General features: G+C 53.9%; 10 protein-coding genes across 10 annotated transcripts; 5 read left to right on the top strand and 5 right to left on the bottom strand.

Annotated features, from left to right (window-relative positions):
• Window positions 1-510: 510 nt before the first annotated feature.
• CCOS01_04687 (ATP10 protein) lies at window positions 511-1,612 on the top strand (the record flags this gene model as incomplete). Its single annotated transcript, XM_060452868.1, has 2 exons — window positions 511-863; window positions 940-1,612. The coding sequence occupies 2 exons, from the start codon at window positions 511-513 to the stop codon at window positions 1,610-1,612; spliced, it is 1,026 nt and encodes a 341-aa protein (XP_060316826.1).
• Window positions 1,613-1,892: 280 nt separating this feature from the next.
• Window positions 1,893-2,820, bottom strand: CCOS01_04688 (vesicle transport V-SNARE protein; the record flags this gene model as incomplete). Its single annotated transcript, XM_060452869.1, has 4 exons — window positions 1,893-2,396; window positions 2,486-2,599; window positions 2,659-2,711; window positions 2,781-2,820. The coding sequence occupies 4 exons, from the start codon at window positions 2,818-2,820 to the stop codon at window positions 1,893-1,895; spliced, it is 711 nt and encodes a 236-aa protein (XP_060316827.1).
• A 924-nt stretch (window positions 2,821-3,744) lies between these two features.
• CCOS01_04689 (ribosomal L29 protein) lies at window positions 3,745-4,272 on the top strand (the record flags this gene model as incomplete). Its single annotated transcript, XM_060452870.1, has 2 exons — window positions 3,745-3,893; window positions 3,996-4,272. The coding sequence occupies 2 exons, from the start codon at window positions 3,745-3,747 to the stop codon at window positions 4,270-4,272; spliced, it is 426 nt and encodes a 141-aa protein (XP_060316828.1).
• Window positions 4,273-7,542: 3,270 nt separating this feature from the next.
• Window positions 7,543-7,758, top strand: CCOS01_04690 (uncharacterized protein; the record flags this gene model as incomplete). The annotated part of the gene is made up of 1 exon (XM_060452871.1): window positions 7,543-7,758. The coding sequence occupies one exon, from the start codon at window positions 7,543-7,545 to the stop codon at window positions 7,756-7,758; it is 216 nt and encodes a 71-aa protein (XP_060316829.1).
• Window positions 7,759-7,919: 161 nt separating this feature from the next.
• CCOS01_04691 (zinc-responsiveness transcriptional activator) lies at window positions 7,920-10,061 on the bottom strand (the record flags this gene model as incomplete). The annotated part of the gene is made up of 3 exons (XM_060452872.1): window positions 7,920-8,212; window positions 8,264-8,410; window positions 8,465-10,061. 3 exons carry the CDS (start codon window positions 10,059-10,061, stop codon window positions 7,920-7,922), a joined length of 2,037 nt encoding a protein of 678 aa, XP_060316830.1.
• A 946-nt stretch (window positions 10,062-11,007) lies between these two features.
• On the bottom strand, window positions 11,008-11,434 carry CCOS01_04692 (uncharacterized protein; the record flags this gene model as incomplete). Its single annotated transcript, XM_060452873.1, has 2 exons — window positions 11,008-11,218; window positions 11,346-11,434. 2 exons carry the CDS (start codon window positions 11,432-11,434, stop codon window positions 11,008-11,010), a joined length of 300 nt encoding a protein of 99 aa, XP_060316831.1.
• An 857-nt stretch (window positions 11,435-12,291) lies between these two features.
• Window positions 12,292-14,196, bottom strand: CCOS01_04693 (phosphoribosylaminoimidazolecarboxamide formyltransferase/IMP cyclohydrolase; the record flags this gene model as incomplete). Its single annotated transcript, XM_060452874.1, has 3 exons — window positions 12,292-12,447; window positions 12,499-13,981; window positions 14,051-14,196. 3 exons carry the CDS (start codon window positions 14,194-14,196, stop codon window positions 12,292-12,294), a joined length of 1,785 nt encoding a protein of 594 aa, XP_060316832.1.
• Window positions 14,197-15,538: 1,342 nt separating this feature from the next.
• CCOS01_04694 (uncharacterized protein) lies at window positions 15,539-15,997 on the top strand (the record flags this gene model as incomplete). The annotated part of the gene is made up of 2 exons (XM_060452875.1): window positions 15,539-15,757; window positions 15,839-15,997. 2 exons carry the CDS (start codon window positions 15,539-15,541, stop codon window positions 15,995-15,997), a joined length of 378 nt encoding a protein of 125 aa, XP_060316833.1.
• Window positions 15,998-16,383: 386 nt separating this feature from the next.
• Window positions 16,384-20,136, bottom strand: CCOS01_04695 (DEAD/DEAH box helicase; the record flags this gene model as incomplete). Its single annotated transcript, XM_060452876.1, has 4 exons — window positions 16,384-19,028; window positions 19,104-19,539; window positions 19,602-19,877; window positions 19,993-20,136. 4 exons carry the CDS (start codon window positions 20,134-20,136, stop codon window positions 16,384-16,386), a joined length of 3,501 nt encoding a protein of 1,166 aa, XP_060316834.1.
• A 678-nt stretch (window positions 20,137-20,814) lies between these two features.
• CCOS01_04696 (HCNGP-like protein) lies at window positions 20,815-21,764 on the top strand (the record flags this gene model as incomplete). Its single annotated transcript, XM_060452877.1, has 3 exons — window positions 20,815-20,874; window positions 20,936-20,984; window positions 21,043-21,764. The coding sequence occupies 3 exons, from the start codon at window positions 20,815-20,817 to the stop codon at window positions 21,762-21,764; spliced, it is 831 nt and encodes a 276-aa protein (XP_060316835.1).
• Window positions 21,765-21,969: the final 205 nt, after the last annotated feature.

Consider the following 21,969-nt stretch of genomic DNA (forward strand, 5'->3'; position numbering starts at 1 on the left):
TCTAATTTTTGTTCTTTCTAAAAGAGAGATGAGAAAAAGGGAAGGCACTCCCCAAGGAATGTGCGAACGCACTTGCAGGAGGATTGAACCGCTCGGCGACGGCATTGTCCTTTCCCCCAAACACTCGGCTATTCACGGTGTTCGGCCAGTAGAGGTCGATTGAGTCCCCCATGACACAATGTGAAATGCCCCTCGGGGAAGCTGCATGGTGGCCCGAGACCCGCTGCGTCGGTTCAGTGCGCTTGGCTCTTTCCCCCTCGTCTCCGCATTGAAGCGTCGCTAATCCACTCTGTTATCGCTGGCGGCTCAAGGGCCTTGGGCTTTTGTCCAATTGTGGCTGGAGACCTTGTGGCGCCAGCTTCGTACGACAGGGAAGCTGGAGTAATGTGGCGCGAATTTTTTGATGTTCAACAAGGCCAGGACAGACCAGACCTCGACAGAATTTGAAAGTCGAAGCCAACTACACCAAAACAACCAGGCGCAATGGTTCCAATCACACCGTTACGGACAATGGCCCTGTCCATGGGGGCCTCTGGAAGGACGATGGTCTCTTGCACAGTCTGCGCATGGCGACGGCACCTGAGCACCTCCCGACCTTACCTGGCCGACAAGCTCCCGACCCCGGCGCCCGGCGCCGCCCCCGTAGAGGCTCCGAAGCCCGACCTTCCCGGATCTGCCATTCATGCCCCGAGAGCATACGGCAAGAAGATCACCAACTTTACGCCGCAGCCTCTGCCGCGCCCTATCGGCATGGCGCACCCGCCTCACCCAGAGGACAACTCTGGCGTGGATAGGAGGTCGCTGAAAGAACGGAGGGATGACTTTGTCGACTACGACAAGCATCTCGTGCGTCGTAAAGAGCTGTGAGTTCCCCAGTGATAATGCCTCAAAGAAATACTCAAGACCGTATGGCTGATTGGTATGTCCTTCCTTGTGTAGTAAGGAAAAGATGGCGCGCCCCTACTTCCGCGACTGGCGCAACATGCAGTTCCACGAGGGCAAATCCTTCATCGCGCCCCCTCTACCCTTCAAGGCCGACATGTCCCTCTTCTTCCCCAACTTCGTTGGCGACACCCTTGCAAAGAACGCAAATAACCCCCGCGACACGACGCGGACGCTGCTCGGCAAGGTCTCCGTCGTCGCCGTTTACAGCAGCCAGTGGGCCGACGACCAGGCAAAGACCTTCATTTCCCCCGAGGCCAATCCGGAGCTGCATGAGCTCCTGGCCAAGACGCCCGGCAAGACGCAGGTCCTCCAGCTCAACATTGAGGACAACAAGTTCAAGGCGTGGATCGTAAAGATGTTCATGGGCAACCTGCGCAAACAAATCCCCGAGCACAATTGGGGAAAGTACTTCTTGGTACCCCGCGGCATCACAAACGAGATTAGCGAGTCTATTGGATACCTCAACAGCAAAGTAGGCTATGTTTATCTGGTGGACAACCTGTGTAGGATAAGATGGGCTGCCAGTGGCCCTAGTCACCCCGATGAGAGGGAGAGCTTGGTGAAGGGCATGAAGCTAGTCCTCCACGAGTGGAATAAGAACGAAAAGGCAGCACTTGAGGCTGCCCAGGTCAAGGACGCAGCGAAGGGAAAGAAGGAAGTATCCTGATAAAGAGGACGAAAACTTTTCCTCAGGTGGCTCAGAAAAGCCAACCTTGTATAGCAGTCAGGCTCGTGTAACCTGGCTTTGGCTTACAGATATTCGTGTTCTTATAGTGTACAATATGCACCAAAGATACCCCCTATCCGATGAAAAAAAAGTTCAAAAACAATCCCAATAACGCCTCCGCATTTCCCTTATGCCAATAAATCCCTAGTCGTAACGGCTTTGTTGAACACATAACAAACACACGAGGAACGTCATTTCAGCCATGCCGGGCCTCCGCTTATTACAAGAACCACCAGAACATCAGGAAGCAAAACGCAATGAATGCGCCCATTATGATGCCGTCCCGGCGCTTCTTAGCTGAGATACGACTAATTAGACTGTTCAACCCCGGTACCTGGCTGGCAGCCATGGTGATACGACGGTTGATGCTGGCGAGTGTCTCGCGCTGGATATTGAAGCTGTCCTGGACAGCGTATGCCTGGGACAAGACGCTATCGGCCATGTTGTGACTATTATCGATGCGGCTGCGCTCAGCAAGCATGTACTCGGCCTCGGCGTTTTCGGGGTTATTGGCACGGTATTCGTCGATGTCGGAGCGAACGTTCGTAAGAAGGTGGGCGCGATCGCGAGCCTCGGAAATGGTTTTGCGCAGGCGCACGAGATCGCGCTTATGCTCGGCGAGCTTCTCACGAAGGAGAGCCAGGTTGTTCTGTTTCAGAGCGGATGAGGTGAGAGCAGCTTCTGAATCGAGGAGGCGGGATAATTGTGAAATGACGTTCTCGCGCTGATGGTTTGGCGGCCATGTTAGTACGGACGTTCAAGGCAGCGAAGGAGGTGAGAGCCGAGGTCTTTCGAACGAGGGCTTGAGCGTACTTTTTCGAGGAGATCTTGCAGCTTCGCTTCTGTGGTCCTTTCTTCTTCTGTGGGCTTTGCTGGGATGTCGGATACCGTCGAGAACTGAGAGTAGGTGTGGAATAGCGTCTCTGTCTGTGGAGGCCGGATGTCAGGGAAGCCTGCATGACGTTCTGAGCGGAGGAATATCGTACCTGTGTTTCTAGACTTCGTGCCTGTTGCCGCAGCTGGGCCCAGCCGGTGTTTCCTGTTGCCGCAGCCATAGCGCCTCGATGCTAATTGTGTATGGCTTGGTGGTTGCTGTACGTTGGTAGACCTTCGATGTTGAGATGTTGTCTTTCGATGGACTCTGGCATGTCCGCGTGTCTGGGACTGTCGGCAGGGACCAGACGCAGCAGGGGAGGAGCTCGGCGTCACATGGACCGTGCACATTGAATGATTATGTAAGTGCCGAAAGTGTTGCACGAGAACTGCAGGTGCGGCGGGTAGAGTCGCATTAAAGTCTGGAGCATCAAGGATTTGCTCATGATGTGCTAGAACGCCATGGAAAAACTCGCTTGTAGAAGGTATTATCACTCGGGCATTCTGTTTGCCTCATTAGATACTTGTTGGCACAAAGTCTTCTGACGAGGGACAAATGGCATGAAACGGGAATTAAGCCTGTGATATCTTTATGCTCAAAGGCAAAAGGGCTAATTGATCAACTTCGAAACATTTGTGCAATATCGCCAGATTCCCTAGATGTCTCCAAAGATTCGAGACACAGAGTTGCATCTACATGTCGATGCCATTGATATCTCGCTCAGTCAAGCTGCTTTGGCTTGATAACGGCCAGCCCCGGTGACAGACTGTGGCTGGAGTCGCTGTGGCGCAGTTCATGACCAGCGACTTCGAAACCCCAAGGCCCACATGCACCCAATCACAGCAGGCCCCGCGCCGGGTCCCGAATTTTTGCGCACAAACTAGGGCAACAGCTTTTTGCCAAACTTTCAAATTTACGATCGATCACCTCAGCCTCTCTCACGACGTGTCGATACTAACCCAGATATCCAGCGCCACCCCCCATATCAGTCAAGATGGTGAGTGAACCCCTTTTGCTCTCCCTGATGGAATTGGCGATCCTCGAATAGCCCGACGCAACTTTCCCGCCGAATCCTCGACACCCCGCGCCCGAATTAGCCCCTTCCCGACGAAAAAAGCGAACACCAGAGGCGGCAGGAGCTGCTTGCAAGGAGCCACATAGGAGAAAAGAGAACCCGTTTCGCTGACGAGAATTCATCATGTCCCAGTCGTCCGGAAAGGTCAAGGCCGTCGCCCTTTGGAGCAAGAACAAGGATGATTTGACCAAGCAACTTGGTGAGCTCAAGACCGAGCTCGGTCAGCTCCGCATCCAGAAGATCGCCTCTTCCGGCAGCAAGCTGAACAAGATGTGCGTTTGATCCCCCTGTCCTGATCCGAGTTGATTGGAGGAATCGTCGATCGAAAAATGAGAAACCAAGAGGACTGACCGGTGAAAATTTCCGCTCTACAGCCACGACATCCGCAAGTCGATCGCTCGCGTCCTTACCGTCATCAACTCCAAGCAACGCGCCCAGCTCCGCCTGTTCTACAAGAACAAGAAGTACGCTCCCCTCGACCTCCGCGCGAAGCAGACCCGTGCCATCCGCCGGAGATTGTCCGAGAAGGAGGCCAGCGCTGTCACCGACAAGGCCAAGAAGCGCACCACCCACTTCCCCCAGCGCAAGTTCGCCGTCAAGGTCAGTAGAGTCGGAATATCTGCCATTCGAATGGAGGCTAGGGAGCCATGAGAGGAGCGATTGACAAAGGCCGCATCATGAGGGAACGATCTTCGACACTCTGTTGAGCGCTACTTCTCATGTTCCCTGGCCGAGATCACGAATGGCATCCTTAGGAAACATTGAGACTGACTTCTTCATACAGTCTGCTTAAATTTAGACCGACCGCTGCTGGGTTAGATCTGGGGATGAGGAACAATGAAAATGGTCACGGAGGCGTAACACGTTTTTGGCACACGGGGATCCCGAATTACTCGATGATGCATTGCATGGTCACGGAGGGAAATTAAGGGTTTATTTGCACTTTTATCATTTCTCCCCCCAGTGCTGCAAAACACGAAATGGATTTCTCTCAAGACGGGTCAAAACATTGGTCAAGCGAAAAACGAAAAAGGATGGGCTTCACAAGAATCCCCCTCTCTTGTTCTTTCCCACCCCTCCTTTCTTGCGTGGTGGGAGGGAGAGGATTCCCTCGGGCGTGTGTGGTGTGAGGTAGCATAGCGCTGCCAAAATGATGGGGCCCAAAGATGTCCCGACTTCAAAAGTTTGCTCTTTTTTTCTTCTTCAAATGTGATGGAGTCCCTATACATTGATATATGACGTTGTGTGACGATTACCATTGCTTAAGGGAAGTAAGCAGACACAGGCCAGACGATTTCCATGCTCAAGCTTGTAGTCACCTCTCATTCGTCCATGTCTACTGTCTATGGCCTATATCCATTTTTGATGTCGACGCCTTAGACTTGATTTCAAGTTGTGTTTCTGCCCTCCCCCATTTAACTGCTTGATATCTCGAGACATGTCTACCTTACGAGATTGGCGTCTCTATCGCGGAATTTCGATATGGTAGGTAGATGACAAGCGCCAATCCGAGAGCCTCCGCCACACTTCATCGCCCTCGAGACTGGCCTCTGAAGCTCACGGTTTCATTCGCAAACTACAGCAAAGAACACCAAGGCACATTGCCTCATGGAACCATGGTTCTGTTCAGAAGATAACACTTCCACGCGATGATATGACATTAGTCGGTGATGAGTGGTCATGCCGTCCCCGTCACCAAAGGCACACCTCTACTTCCTTTTCGCCGAAGGCGATATCGTCTAGAGTCTTCTTAGTGGCAACTACTACTAGAACAATTTTTATTCAGCGCAGCACGCTTTTCCTCAGTAGACCAGATCAAAGCCAGACAAACGCTGCTCCAGCTCCTGTAGTTTCCTGCAGCTTACCCCATTTTCTCTTCCCAGACCTCCATCTCCCTGTGAAACCCTGTGTGGACAATAAGAAGAATCGACCTCGGGATGGGGCAAGTTGCGGGGGAGGGGGCATCCCGCCAACACAAGTACGACCATCTTCTCGTGCCTAGAAAAAGGAAGTAGCAACATGACATCCCGAGGCTTGGCTCCATACAACGTGCAATGCCATGAAATAAGATACTGAATGCCGTGGTGAGGAACAACGGAGGCACGTTTCGAGGGCCGTCTCAAGTTCTTGTCAAATGTGTATAGACTCTACAAAGTCTTTACTTGTCTTAACGTTGAATTAAGACGACAAGGATACTGAAGTGGAATCGCTCACAATGATTGGTTTACGGGTATTGGACGCCGTCTTCTGGCGATGTCATTGAGGCTTCATCCAACGCTCTACCCTCGATGCCTTCCTATGGGTGGAACGGGTCTGGACACCAGGACACAGCACTCGCTCATGGAATTCACAATATTGCCAGTGAAGCGAGGTCATTCCATGGAATACTTTCATTGCTATTCCATCCGTTCCGGCCTAGTAAAGAACAGGCTTCACCCTCACGTTCTGTTACGAGTCTCTCCAGCCATAGATAACAACTCTCGTCGGCAAGGCACATCAAGTCCGAAGACAGCCTGAGCTCAAAGGATTCTTCACGATCGGCACGAACACGACAGACAGACAAAATAGGCCCGCCTTGCCATTCCATGGCGGTTTTGGGTTAACATCAGCATCCACCTCACTTGAGACCCGCTGAACCGCCACCAAACTTGTCGAGCATCATGAACAACGCCCGCAGCCAAGTCCAGGGCATCATTTCCAAGAAGATCCTCCCCAAACCAACGCAAGACTTTCTCCTCAACGCGGCAAATTTCATCATCATATGATGCCTCCCCTTTCGTGAAGCCACAATACAGAATCTCGCCGAAGCATCGCCAGGAGGCAGGAGGGGAGAAAAAGGGGGAAAGGGGCACGAGGGGTAGGGTGCAGAAGGGTAAATCTACCAACTTCACGCCCCCCCGCCCCCCAAGGTACACCATGTCCCTCATCCGAGAGTTCATCGCGTCGGGTATGTCCCTCTACGACCAAAGCGATTCCCCTCTCCACCTGACAGAACGCCTCCAAACTTACATTCACCGTACTACCTCTCTCTCGGAAGATACCGTTCACGAGAGAAAACCTTGTTCGCTCTGATTCGTGAGGAAGGCCGCAGAACGTTTTATTCGTGGTTCGCCAGATATGAATTTTGTCGTCAAAGTCTCCCGTCAAAGTCTCCTACTCCTTGGCTGTCTCGCCAGGATGGCGAATAAAGGCGAAAAGTGGGACGTAAGCTCGCACATAGTCACCTTCTGTACCGATGAATGAAGACTTCGTTTGTAATCTGATCATCACCATGCCACATGACAATCCTATCACATTCACTGTCATATCTAGTACCGTGTAATACTTAGTCACAAGCTGAAGCGATGACGAGACTGGCAAACTATAGACACCACATAGAAAGACTCTCACCATCTCCAGCTCGTATCCATCAACGCCTCAGGAGCACGGAACCAGGACGAAAACCTACGAAAGAAAAGGCAAGAACACTGCTCTGTTGCCTTGCGCGGCAATCGTGGTCATGTCATTCATATGTTAGTAACGCTGCACAAGCCTTCTCCCCCTCCCTAGCTCATACGTGCCCCCGAGCAGAAGGTTGACAACATGACCGGGTCGCTGCCCACTCACCTACTCTGGTCGCAAACCCGGTTTCTGGGGTTGTGATGGCCTGTGATGGCCTACAGGGTGCGTAAGTCCTACCGAGACAGAACATAGATAGCCATCACCGGAATCTCAATGACCCGTCCTTCCCTGAGTTCCATGGCAGGACCGGAAAACCATTTTACCTGTGGAATATGTGCTCCCGAAAGGATCATCTACGAATTGATACAGATCTGTCGTTCAATGATAATATTGGTCTCTGGGCCGAGTGCGGGCATAACCAAGTCCACTAATTTGGAAACAGAAAGATACAACTCGAAAGCCATGGAGAACACCCTCAACATGTTTCGTCAATTAAGCGTCATCCATACGGTATTACTGCTAGTACTGTATTGCTACAATACTAATTCTATCCTCATTGCTGACCGTACCTACCGTGAATTCGTCATGAAAAACAGAATGTTTTCCCAAGCCCACCAAAGTCAGAATAAGTCCAAGTCCCTTGAACTTTTCGCCGCCGCCTTGAACACCGAAGTCTGTTATGCCGTCCTGACCTGATCCATTTCTCCATGTAAACGCCAGTCCGGTATCTTGGAGCCTATAAGGGTATTTCATGAGACGTCGACAAAGAAAAAAGCCATCCGTAGTGTGAGAATGCCCCCCCCCCCCCTCTGAACCACAAAAACCACCAGCGAAGCGATCAACCTTGTCCACGTTGATCACTTACTGTTTCTTCGATCTGCTGTCTTTGTAACTCGACCGCCCTGTGTCTTCTTGATAGACGGAGTAGAATTATCAGCCTTAAGCGCATCCGCGACCTTACGGTGAATCTTCTCATGTCTGCGTTTCTGGTCCAGTCTATGAAAGTCCTTGTCACAGAAATCACACTTGAAAGCACCCTTCACGTTATGCGTCTTTCTGTGTTTCGACAAATTGGACGATTCGCCAAACGCCTTGCCGCAAACCTCGCACTTGAGTGGCTTTTCGCCTGTGTGGGTTCGCTGGTGCATTGCTAGAACATAGTTAGAAATTATTTGGACCCAAGGATATTGGTTTCACTTACTCAATGCACTCTGCTGCTTGAACGATGCTTTGCAATCGGGAAACTTGCAGGTCCAGGGCTTTTCTCCAGTATGAATCCTCATGTGCTGCGCAAGAGACTGCTTGGCAGACAACGGGGTATCGCATATAGTGCACCTGACCGGTTTGACTAGACGCATTATCAGCATACTTGGTCATTGAAGATGATGAGGTCGTGACTTACAGCCGGTGTGTGTCTGCAGGTGACGTTCAAGCTTGCTCTTTTGCGTGAAATGCCCTTCACGCGCACATCCCTCCCAGCAGCATTTGTATCCTGCATCTGTCTTTCCAAGGTTGACGATGTGTCTCTCCTTGCAATGCATCTGCAGAGCGTCATCGTTCGAGTAGCTCATACCGCAAATCTGACCGGCGATTACCCATTGGCAAATGAACACTTCAGCCCCGGGCTTATCAGGGCTGGGCTGGGTTTGTGCAGTGGCCGGAGACGGTCGTGGGGACGAAGACGCCTGGAGCCCTGATAGAGGAGATGTGCTGGGCTCCTTACCTTGGGCAGCATGGGCCGGGTCAGGAAGACCTCCTGGAAGGTAATCAGACTGACGATTCGGCGCCATCAGGTTTGGGTAAGAGTGTTGCGATGCATGGGAATAGTTGGTATGCTCTCCTTCTGGCGCAATAACATGTTGTTCTTGGAAATGGCTAGCCCAATCCTCGACGCCGTTGAGCTCAGCGCCGCAAGGTACAAACCCTGAGCTTGGGTCGGGAATGCAAAAGGAGAAATCAAGTTCACCTTGATGAGCATGCGCTTGGTGAGGAAGCGGGCACCTGGTCGGCAAATTCCGGTTCTCTGTCATACAAGGCCGTATACAGGTTGTCTGAGCGTGTGCATGATCGTTAAGGTGCAAGCCAAGTGCCATCCATCCTATGGGCTCAGGCATGCTAGGATCCTGAAAGTCGATTACAGACTCGAGGGCAGTGTGAAAGAGGTCGGGATTACTCTGAAAAGAGTTGCCCATATTCATTGAATGAGCCATCGACATGGTCATCCCGCCGGCGTGGAAATGACTTGGAGTTGCTGCTTGGATTCCTCCATTTTGATAGGAGCTTTGGGTTGCGTAATATTGAGAAGACATCGACGGCATCGAAGACATCGATGGAGGTAGCATGCCATCCTGGCTGAAAGCGTCCCCAATAGACGCCAGCACATCGGCAGCAGCTTTGTCCTTATCAGAGATGATGTCGTTGGCTGGACACTCGGCGTCTGTACAAAGCGCAGCAGCTTCGTCGCAGTCGTCATCGTCGCAAGCTTGAGCGCACTCTGCATCGGTGCAAACATCGCCAGCTTCACTAGCGCCACACTCGCTAACACATCGATTGCAGTCCAAGCTGCTGCAAGCCGCGGAGGTACTATCATCCTCGAGCTGAGGGCTCGAGTTGGGGGTCGAGACGCCAAAGCCTATGGCCCCCGTTGGTGACATGATGGCATTCGAGCCGAAGCCCAAGGGCATTTGGCCTCTGGGATCGAAGTAGTTGGGTAGTGTAGGCATCGTGGATAGGCTGTGGTGTCTTCGGGCATGCATCGGCATGGTATTCAGGGTGAGAGGGTGGTTGTGGTTGGGTACAGGGTGGTGTTGGTTGTTGCTATCCGGGCCTCTGCAGGCAATATGGTCGAAGTTCAAATCCATACAGGACTCATCGTGCGATACTGGCAAAGTGACGCCACCGGTGAAATGGTCGTTAAGATGTTCCACGTCCAACGGGTCGAGAAAGAAGCCGGAGGCGTGGCCACCGAAGGACGGTAAGCCGTCGTGCTGGCCGTCCATAACTCTGATATGACGATGTTAAGGATCTCTGAATCTTCCATGCGGCTCGGGAGAAGTTCCACGGAGACTGTCGATCGACCGGCAGCTTGGGCCACTGGAGGTCGGGGGGTTCTTGGAGAAGGTGGGAAGAAAAGAGCCGCAAAACTGAGACCCTGGGGATGGAGAATTCCTCCAGGTGTCAGAGTCGGGGAGGGTAGATGTAGTAGTAACGGAATAACGTTGTGGAGGAAGGTCCAGTAATGAATGCCCTGACGAAACAGAACCAAGACTTGGGTAGAAGGGTAATATGAAAGTGGGATGAAAGCTTCAAGGTTGGTACGAAGCGAGGCGAGGCGAGGCGTGACCAGGCGAGTCAAACCGTTGACAAGGCTTGAGGGGCAAGAAGTCGAGAATTGAAGAATTGGATTGGACTGGGCACCACTGGTTCCTCTTCTCAGGACTCCCAGGGACCAAGGGCAACCCGCAACGGTAGGAAGTTCCTGCCCACGTTGTGGGAAGGCGGTGTTGCAGGCGCGCGATGAGCAGGTGCGGTGCGGCGTGAGAACCTTGATGGCCTCTGGCGCGAAAATGCGGCCTCTCTGGCTGGTGACGGAGGGGCTAACCTGCCAGCGTAACACCAGAACCCCTGTCATTGCTGTCAATCACCTTGCCAAATATGCGCTTCATGATTTAATAGGACGTACCTGTCGGTATAATTGAGGAGCGATGGTTGTTGCGCCGGGCTTTTTCTTCCCTTTTTTCTTGTTCGCGATATTGCACTGCAAAATTCACTCAGTCTCTTGAGAATGAGTCTTTGCCGTGTCTGTTCCTCACTTCCAACCGCCCCAAGGTGCCGACTGCCGCTGCCTTATTATACTCGTCAAGGTCGACTGGAGAAGAAGCCCCAAAACCTTAAAGCCGTAGGAAAAACGAGAGGGCCGCCGAGATGAGGCCCTTTCTCCGGTCCTCATGCCCTCGCCCATGTGTCTCTCGAGAGAACTGGCGGGCCCGACTCCAAAGAGACTTCGTCACTTGGCTCTGAGAGGCTGACCACAGGGGTGTGGGTGCCACCGGGGGGGTTTCTGTAATCACTGGCCCGTGGTTGGTACCTGCCCCACCATGTGCCCTTTCTCAGCACATGAGCAGCTCCCCATTGGTTCGGACTGGCTTGCCAGGGTCTGCGTATGTAAGCAGTGTTCAATATCAGATTGCGTGCGTGCCTGTTTATTTGCACTGGAAGACAATATCTCTGAGAATAATACGCAGTAATACCTAAGGTACACAGTAGGTGACGCTAATGGTCAGTGCGCTAGGGACCGTCCTTTATCAACCGCGAGGGGGGCGTTCAAGAGGCAGCAGACCAACTGACGGGTAAGCAAGAGACAAGGCAACATCCGTCAATAGTTCATCCGACTCTAGAACAATGGCAAGCCACTGGGCTGTCAGACACACGGAACAATGACGCGCAATAAAGTTCCGAGGACGACGCCATTGCATGTTTTCACTTCATAAAATCTCCACGATGCCGCCTCAACACCAAAATTGACTTCTCGAAATGCCCCAAGTGGCGTCCGGGTATGGTAGCCAGCCTTTAGGAGCGGTAGATGTCAGCCACACGTGAGGGGAACGCCATTATAGAGCTGCATGTCTTCGTATGCACATCTTCGTATTACCTTGCGAATAGACTTCCGTCTAGAGTCGCCTTGCCATTGATTGCCATACCATGTTTGCGTCGACGAGCTTGCTTTAGATCCCGCGTCGGGAGCTATTGCGAGATCGGCAATTCACGCATCTGAAAGTAGATATCATCTGCTTCGTAGTCAAAGAGGAAAACTCTAAATCATACGCCCGATGCCGCAGGTTCTGCATAGCACGTGAACACAAATTTCTCATCTCATAATGGCTTTTATTTCCATGCAGCCACCGATTTCAGGCTCCGCTAAACTAAACTCCTTCAAAGTCCATCCCATTGTACTCCGGATATATGTTGAATATCACAGTCATCTGACAAAAGCGGCCCAACGTTTTTTGTAATCTGTGCTTAGCAAATGGTATCTGCCACCTCACATGGCCAGCCGACATGCCGCCTAACGTGCCGCTCGCATGCTGCTCGCATCTAGTTGCGAAGGCTGTTGGGTTGCCAGCTATCATCATCATTTGTAACTTTTATTCCCCCTTTCAGGACCAAAATCCGTCCATTCTCATGCCCAAGTTGAATCCCGCAACACCGATTTGGTATAATAACAGACGCTTAATGATGGAAGAGGCGGACATTCTGCTCAACAAACGTAATGCCAAGCTTCTCCGCAGTCTCGAAGACAGCGCCGTCATTCTGGCTGCCTCCGGGAGCTGCAATGTACTTGACTCCGGATCGAGATGCGCGGAAGACGTTGTCGACGAAGGGGAACTGTTTCTTGTCAGAAGGTTTTCACTCGAAGCAGGCACGAACTTTACTCACGAAAGCATCACTTGACACAGCGACATTGGTCAGCTTGCCAAGCCACTCTTCTCTCTCCGCATCAGTAAATGCGGGCGGAACCTCCTCGAAGACAGCCTCGAACATCTCGCGCTCCGCACCGGACTTGGGGAGCTCGCCGCTGACCAACAGATCGATGGCGTTGCTCTTGTCGGGGCGCTTGGTGCCCTTCTTCCACTTGATGCCCAGAACACGGGGGTGGAAACGAAGCCACCAGTTGTCTGCCTTGTCGCCAGCGAGGCGCGTGCAGTGGATTCTGGACTGCTGACCAGCGCCAAGACCAATGACCTGTCCGTTGTAGGCGTAGCAGACAGAGTTACTCTGAGTGTACTTCAGGGCAATGGTGGCGACGGTCAAATCTCGGAGGGCGGACTCGGAGAGGGGCCCAGACTCCTTGGGAGTGATGATTCTGTTGAACGACTTGGGCGCAATCTCGATATCGTTGCGGCCCTGCTGCAGAGTGACTCCGTAGACGGTCCGGGTCTCGGTCTTGGCAGGGACGTAGTCGGGGTCGATCTGGAGGACGAGGTACTTGCCGCCCTTCTTCTTCTTCAGGAGCGCAAGGGCAGCATCCTCGAAGCCAGGGGCAATGACACCGTCAGAAACCTCCTTGGAGATGATGCTGGCAGTGGGGAGATCGACAATGTCACTCAAGGCAATCACGTCACCGAAGCTGCTCATGCGGTCGGCACCGCGAGCACGGGCGTAGGCCTGGGCAAGAGGGGAGGAGTCGATGCCCTCAATATCGTTGACGAAGTAAACCTTCTTCTCGTCGTCGGTAAGGGGAGTGCCAATGGCAGCACCGGCAGGGGAGACGTGCTTGAAGCTGGCAGCGGCGGGCTTACCCAGAGCCTGCTTAAGCTCCTTGACGAGGGGCCAGCTGTTGAGGGCGTCAAGAAGGTTGATGTAGCCGGGCGAGCCCCCGAGAACCTTATAGGGGAGCTCTCCACCACTGACGAAGGCAGCAGCAGGCTTCTGGTGGGGGTTGGCGCCGTATCTCAAAGCGGAGAACTGCTTGCCATCGGCGGCGTATTGCTTGCGGAAGAAGTCGGAAATGGCAGCATCGTAGTCGGCAGTGTGCTCGAAAGCCTTGAGAGCGTAGCGGTTACGGCTTGCCTCGGTGATCTCGCCAGCCTGGAGCTCCTTGAGGAACTCGGCGTAGTCGTTGGGGTCACTGAGAATGGTAACACGGCTGTGGTTCTTGGCGGCAGCTCTGATAAGAGTGACGCCACCAATATCGATCTCCTCGACAGCCTCGGGGACAGTGACATTGACCTTGGCAACAGTATCCTTGAAGGGGTACAGGTTGCAAATGACATAGTCGACCTTGTTGATGTTCTGGTCGGCCAAGTCCTTCTCGTCGGACTCGAGGTTTCTTGCGAGTATTCCGGCGTGGACGGCGGGGTGCAGAGTCTTGACACGGCCAGCCAACATCTCGGGGGCCTTGGTAATGGCAGAGACGTCCCTATCAGAAAAAAAGCCCATGAGCTTCGGGTTGCACGCGTGAAAGTTTCGGCAAGGACTTGCAACTTACTCAACGGGGAAGCCAGACTCCCGGATCATCTTGGCCGTACCGCCGGAGGCGAGAATGCGGACATTCTGCTGGTTCAGGCCCTTGGCCAGGTCCAGCAGACCAGTCTTATCGTAGACGGAAACGATGGCAATCTTCTGACCCGACATCTTTGCTTAGGTGCTCTCGCAACGACAAGTTCTTGGGGAAGGAAGAATTGTTGTTTAGAGGATAGAGCAAGAAGAGGAAGAGAAGAGGGAGGAAGCAGGAAGGATCAAGGGAAACAAAAATTTGCCTTGCGCGATGATGCCTGTGGGTAGGAGGAGAGGTTGCGCAAAATCGGCTTCCGATCAAGGAGGGGGAGGGGCAGGAAGCTACGAAACTTTTTCTTGTTGGCTACGTGATGGGTACGGCGTGATCCCATACGCGTAGGGCGGCAGACAAAGTATTCTCTAGGTAGTTTTGCCCCACGTAGCATCGGCATCGCATCCGCTGGAGGCACGAAAAGGAAGGGGAAACGCTACGTTATGCGACGGCAGCAATGACCTCAACTCCAACCACCTAGCGGCTCGAGTGGGACATTGGATGGCCGCTCAGATATCGTATCATTGTTTTCTACCAAGCACTCACCCATCTTCCCTTCCTCAGGTCACAGGTGAAGAAACATTATGATGGAGGAGAAGCAAACTGTTTCATTGTATGTTGCTCATCCCCCACCTACTGATTCAAGCTCATCAAACCTTGTGGGAAAAAAAGAATTGGAGTTTCGGCCATTGGCCCGTCAACTTTTTTGGAGCATCCGCCTCTCTTTTGAGCCAATGAGCCCCGCCCCCGCCGTAGTCTCAAAATGAGCACAACGGCAAGGGAGGGAAGGTAGGTGGTAGTGTACGACCTGAATGACTGTCACTGCGGTGCACTGGACGGCCCGGCAGGGGTCCATGACTGCTGATGGGCCTTAACACCAACACCGCTAGCGTGCCCCTCGTACCGGGTGGCACAGAGCACTGTGGCAGGGCAATGGAATGGGCGGGAGGCCGTTGTGAACCAGTGAACGTCCCGTCGCAAACCTGGGCGGTCTTGGCCTCATATCGATAGACGAGGTTACCTGACGCGGCCACGCTGATTCTCCGGCTAAAAACCAACAGCCTACCTTTGACACTGCCTTACTTCCTTCCTCGTGACCTTTTTACTTCAAAATAGCTTCGCAACCCGCAAAGCCATCTATCGTAGCTACGAATTTCCAAAACACCGACCCGAGCGTAGAAGCGCATTGCGACAAAAACTGACCGCATCACCTCCGAACCGCACCTTCCCGGGACCCTGCTCGAACACCTTACGTACATCCGGCCCCGAACACCTCCGTCCCCCGACCTCACCCCGTTCTCCCCCGAACGACTCGCGCCGAAACGACCTCGCCACTCCGCGCGCGCACCACCACCACCTCAGCGATCCTATAACCCTAGATACCATATCGCAATCGCAAACTATCCGAACTCTCCTACAGAAACCGTAATGGGCTCTGTCTGCGGCAAGGAGAAGGGGGACAACTTCGACTCCCCGGGTCGCCCGCTTGGCACCGCTCCCCCGCCCCAGCCCAAGACCGCGCCGATTCCTGCCAGAGTCGGCGGTCCGCCACGGACACTGGGCGGTGGTAGCGGTGGCGGCGCATCGGGACAACAATCGTCTGCCGATGCCGCAGAAGCGCGGCGCAAAGCCGCGGAGGCAGCCGAGGTGAGATTCACCTGCCATCTCCCCCCCCTCTTCTCACAATACTGCGCGAATAAACCTACTGACACTTATGTCCCTCAACAGGCCCGAGCAAAAGCCGCAAATAAGTCCACCGGGAAGCTCTCCTCGCAACTGAACGCCCAGAAGAAGCAGACTCAGAGCGATTTGCTCAAGGACGCGAGCACCCAGCAGCTGAGACAACGTGATGCCGATGCCGCTGCGGAGGCTAGGACGTACAATTAAAGCCAAGATACGTAGTAAAGGGGGAAGTAGAGAGAAGCGGGGTTAGCGACTTTTCTTGATGAATTAGATAATGGATTTGGGTGGACAATGTTCGTTGATAATACCTCTTCGTTTTGGTATTTGGAGCTTGGTTTGGAGTTCATACATTGCTGGCGTCTAGGTTGATCTAAGTCATTAGTTACTACATTTCTTCATTTCGCTTTCTCAAACTGCGCTTCACTCTGGTGCTATTGATCTCCCGCGGCGACTGCTCTAATTATTATCCTTAAAAAAATCAAGTGCACATTAAGAACGGACATCAGCACCAGCGTTATCATTGACTCCTCTGCGCCCCTGCCCTATTGCTACCATGGCATTATCTGATATACTACAAGAACTCGGGCAATTTACACGACATTATAACGTCCAGATGCGGGAGCACGGCTGTCGGCCGTAGCCGCCGCAACAGTTCCCTCACTGAGAAGTCGGGTAAGCTCGGTCATAGCAGCGCCAACCACAACCTCCGTGTCACCCTCAACGAGAATGTACAGCTTCGGGTCCGCCCCGGCCGGGACTTCCTTGCCAGCAGGATAGAAGGTTCCCTTTGTCGTGATCGACACACCAGTTGCCTCCAAAATCTTGGCCACGTTCGTTCTGTTTGTGACCGCCCATCTGGCCTTCTGCGGGAAGTCGTTGATCTCGAGGGTGGCGTGGTACGCACCGGCGTCGGGGCCCTTGTTGTCGATGGGCTGTCCTGACCGAAGCTGCCCGGCCTTGCCGAGTCGCTCGTTGATGTTCCTAATGGCTGCGCTGACCATGTCGAGAGGCTGTCCCGGCTTGCCTCCGGCGCCGCCGGCAGCCGGTGTATCCTTGCCCTTGGCCTCTTCAGGCTTGTTGGCGGCACGGGACACAACGGCTGATACCTTGGACTGAATGTCGATGACAGCAGACTTGCCCTTGTCCTCGGCCTTCTCCTCCTTCACGTCATCTTCTTCGCCCTCGGCCTTGTGAGTCTTGCGCTCACGAAGACGAGCAGCTTCACGCTCGGCATCGAGTCTGTCCAGACCCTTTCCACCAAAGCCAGAGTTATCCTTGGCTTTGCCTGCCTTGACCTTTTCTATCCATGCTTTCCGCATCTCTTCCAGGCGCTTAGGTACAGGAACACCGCTTTGCTCCAGAGCCTTTGCGATGCCAGGGGCGCAATTCTCCTGGTCTTCAGAAATGTAAGTCACTGCGGTTCCAGTGTTACCTGCTCTTCCCGTACGTCCGGATCTGTGCACCATGTCCTCATGGTGAGAGGGTGGGTCATAGTTCACAACCAACTTGAGCTGCTTGACGTCCAGACCTCGCGCTGCAACGGACGTTGCGACCAGGATTGGCACGATACCGTTCTTGAAATCGGAAATTGTAGAATCACGATCGACCTGGTCTTTACCACCGTGGATCGACATGCAGGGGTATCCCTTGGTCATGAGTTCCTTAAGAAGGTCGTCGGCCTTCTCCTGACGTTCGACGAAGATTAGAGTACGGGCGTCCTCATCCTTTTCGTAAAGCTCACCAAGCAGGCCTAGTAGATGGTAGAACTTTTCAGTCTCGGGAATAACCTCAACAATCTGCGTAATGTTTGCGGGCACGATACTGCGGCCTCCTACGGTAATCTCAACTGGAGACTTGAGTACCTTCTTGGCCAAGGAATCAATGCTGCGAGGCATGGTTGCGGAGAACATGATGGTTTGCCGGTCAGGGCGGATATTGGCGAAGATTTTCATGACTTGTGGCTCGAAACCCATGTCGAACATGCGATCAGCCTCGTCGAGGACAGCGTATGTGACGCGACGCACATTCGTAACACGGCCCTGGTTGGCAGCCAACAGGTCAATCATGCGGCCGGGCGTGCACACGACGATTTCGGCACCGCGCTTGAGCTCGGCGATTTGATCTCTAATGGGAGCTCCACCATAGGCACAGACAGCCCGCAAACCCATTGCCTTCAGAAAGGGTTTACAATCGCGATGAATCTGGACTGCCAGCTCGCGAGTCGGTGTCATAATGAGACCAATGGGACCGTCGGTGTCCCTGATGGGCGGCTGATCCATAATGTGACGGAACATAGGAAGGAGGAAGGCCATTGTTTTACCTGATCCAGTCCTGGCAACGGCGACAACATCACGCCCCGACATGAGAATGGGCAGAGATTGCATCTGAATCGGCGTCGGCTTTTCATAGCCAAGGCCGGCGATGACGTCCAATGTCCGCTCGTTGAGGCCGCACTGGGCCCACTTCTGTACCGGCTTAGGGACGTTTTTGCCCGAGACTTTGATGCCGTCAAGCTCCGCGCGCAGTTCGGTGACCTCTTCTTCGCTGAGAGCGGCAAGCTCCGCTGGTTCGACCCAGAAATCCTTACGAATAGGTAGTAAGTCTATCTTGCTGTAGTCCACCGTGGGAATATCTTTCTTCTTGCGTTTCGCAGCCATGGCGAGAGCTGCATTGGCGTTGGGGCCATCGTCTGCTTTGAAAGCGTATTCATCGTCACTGAAGTACGCCTCAGGCTCCTGGACCTTCTTCGTGGATGTACTTGCCTTGGGACCCGGCGCGGCTTTTGTATCCGACAGATCGGCCATAAAAGCGTCCAACGGATCAACATCGTCCTCTTCGGCTTCCACGACCTCCATCTTGTCGGCGACTGGAGGCTCTTCAACTGGCTCAGCAGTTTGCGTTGGCGCAACATCTTGCATGTCGATATCTTGCTTGGACTCTCCTTGCGCCTCCTGCAGCTCTCTCTCGCGTCGTTCGTGCGCAGCACGGGCAATTGCAGCAGCTTCTTCTTCCGTTTCGGCAAAGTTGCCACCGTCCGACTCATCGTCTTCATCTTGATCAGCGTAGGGGGTGTCATCAGCCTCGAGGGGAAGTGCGGGTAGCTTTGTGAGTTTCCTCTTCGTCCCTTCCTCCTCATCGAGATCGAGCTTGCGCTTGTTTGCGAGCTTCTCACTGTCGGCAGTCGCTTTGCTGAAACCAAAAGCGCTCAGGTTTCGGTTGGCGGGAAGTGCTGAGGCTATTATGCTGTTAGTATGTGTCCCTCTCATGACTGCCCCTTGCGAATCTGCATAGGAAGGGGGTGGTAGCTTACCCTTCGTGATTGGTGCAACAGGTGTCGTGGGCTTCTCGGGCCGGCCTTCCAGCGCGCCCAGCACACTATTCGTGCCGGTGTTCTTGTGAGACGCTGCCGATTTCTTCGCAATGGCCTTGGGGTCAAACTTGCCCGCGAAAGGCACAGCTGGTGATGCGTTTCCAGAAGTATTGAGCGTTGGCGCTGGGGATGCCGCCGGGGACGCGACTACGGGAGATGCGACGGCAGGCGAGGCGACAGATGGCGAAGCGGGAGCCGGGGACGCCACGGACTTTTTGTCCATCTCCGCGAGGAGATTCCTAGTCTGACTTGGATTAACCTCATTCTCTTTATTGGCCTTGTTCTCTCTGCTCTTCTTCCAGGCCTCGAGCCTGGCCAGTCGTTCGGCCTTTTTGTCAGCTTCAGTCTGGGCTGGGGCGGGCTTGGGCTTAGCAGCCTGTGATATTGAGTTAGTGATCCATGATGGAAAGGGCATGGTGATCGGTCTCACCTCATTACCAGGGGTACTGGTTTTCTCTGGAGGCGCCGCGCCGCGTGGGCGGCTATCATCGCGCTTGCTACGCGGACGGGAGTCAGCAGTTCCCTCTCGCCTCGCGCGAGCTCGATCCCTGGAGTCGTCTCGCCTTGGACGATGGTCCCTGTCGCTATCACGATGCCGCCGTCTGTCGAGAGATCGGTCTCTGTCGGCGAATCGATCGCGAGACCTCCTCCGATTGTCTCTGTGGCGGTCGTTGTCTCGTCGGCCTCCGCGATACAAATCGTCGTCTCGTCGGTCTATGGAGCGATCTCTCCGGCGGTGAGAGTCGCGATCGCGCTCGCGATCTCGGTATCGTCGCTGTTGGTACCTGTCAGAGTCGTCCCATTCTCGTTCTCTGCGGTGTCTTCTCACATCGCCAGGGCTCCTGGACCGCGAGCGACGACGGTAGTCTCTGCCTCCATCATCACGGCGGTCCCTCCTGTCATCGTCTTTGCGGCGTCTCGCGTATTGGCTTCCTGCAGGCGATGGTGAGCGCGAGTCCCTGGTCCGAGCCATGTTGTAGGTCTCGAGCTACTTTTTCGACAGGGTCTTCACTCGTGTATTTGTTTTTTTGCCACTGTTTATTCTGAGAGTTCGGAACCTGATGGGCAAGTACCGCTGTACGGGGCCGCTCTTCCAATGTACTAGGTCTGTTGGCAAGCGAATGACGGATCTGGCATGAGGGGCGGAAAAGTTGCGACGTGACGATTATCAGATTAAAGTTGATGCGCCAGGAAACGAGGCCAACTCCACCGAGCTTTATCCGCGACAATGCACGGACCATTCCCCAGCCACATCGCAGGTGTGGCTGGTTGCAGAGGGAAGGCACCTCATTCTCACTTAAAACTCTTTTGGCGATGGTTAGTGAAAGAGTTCTCGACTCATAATGTTCAATGCCTATGCCGGTTCAGTCATTTAAAATTTACAACAGAGGATTCGACGAATTTGAATATTACAGGTGATCTTAGCAATTAGAAAGGCTGCCTTAGGTGATACCTCACTACCTTAAGGCGCGTGCATTCCCCGGATTTTGTCGCCTGTCGCGTGGGGCGTTGAAGCACACCGAGCTTCTCACCTGTCCCCAATTATCTTGTCCCTCCATCGAACTCATTCACGTCTCAACCTACGTCAATCTAACCCAAAAGGACATCTGTCTTAGACCTTCTTTGACATAAAGATCCCCGAGTCGATACAATGGGTGGTCTGGTGGCGTACGGCAGCAGTGACGAAGACGATGAGGTCGAAGATGTAAAGGTGCGCTCACAAAGATGCTCCTCTTCTCACTCAGAAAGCCAGTCACTTATACAATGTCTAGACTGAGATTGCCGATAAACCCACATCTCCCAAGAATAACACAGGCTCAAGTAATACCTCGCCAACTAGTTCGGCCTTCTCACAACCTCGTACTAATGAGCCTCTCAGATAATGACAAGCCACCATCAACATCACCTGCTGCTGCTGCTGCTCCTCCTCCTACCGCCGCCGCCGCACCTCAACCACCAATAGAGCCTCAACCATCCACAGAAGCCATAACAATAGGCCCAGTTCAACAACACTCCGTCCCACTGGGCCCCTCCCTTCCCCCAATGGACACTCAACTACCAAATCTCCCCTCAGGAGAAGATCCGTCCCAACCCCCAGCCTCGCCATACACCGCCTCCCGCGCCCTCCTCCGCGATCTCACCCTGCCCCCCGTGCCCAACTTCGACATACCCCCTTCGCCGCCGGGCTCCCCACCCCCCGCCCTCAGCGCCAAATTCACCCAATTTCTCGACCTCAAGAAGAAGGGCGTCCACTTCAATGCCAAACTCGCCCAGTCCGCCGCCCTCCGCAACCCGAGCCTGACGGACAAGCTCATGTCCTTCGTCGACCTCGACGGCCGCGCGGGCTACGCCACCACGCTACCGCCCGCGCTCGGCTGGGACCCGACGTCGGAGGATCTCTTGCCGGAGTGGGCGGGCAGGACGGCGCTGCGACAGAGCCAGGATAAAGTGCGCGGCGCGGGGGCGAGGAAGGGAGGCGGGCCCGTCGAGTTCGTGCCGGCTGCCGCAGCAGGTGCCGAGTCTGCTGCTTCGCCTGCGGCTGGGATTGAGCAAGGGGGTCTCGTCTCGCGTGGAGGAAAGAGGAAGGCGGGTGCGCTGTGAAGAGCAGCAAGCTGGGCCTGGTTGGTGATTCCGTTTGGCAAGGCATCCGGGCTGTTTGGTCACTGACGTCTGTCAGCTGCCTCAGCTTCGGCTTCAGCTGTTCATTTACTACGGGTATCTTGCTTGACAGGCGTTTGAGGGATTCAGCAACTCGGCAAGCTGACTGCTGGGGTACCCATCAGTCACCAACATCGATCCTTCTTCC

Source organism: Colletotrichum costaricense, assembly GCF_030867565.1.
Source record: "Colletotrichum costaricense strain IMI 309622 chromosome Unknown Scaffold_4.1, whole genome shotgun sequence".
Classification (NCBI taxonomy): domain Eukaryota; kingdom Fungi; phylum Ascomycota; class Sordariomycetes; order Glomerellales; family Glomerellaceae; genus Colletotrichum; species Colletotrichum costaricense.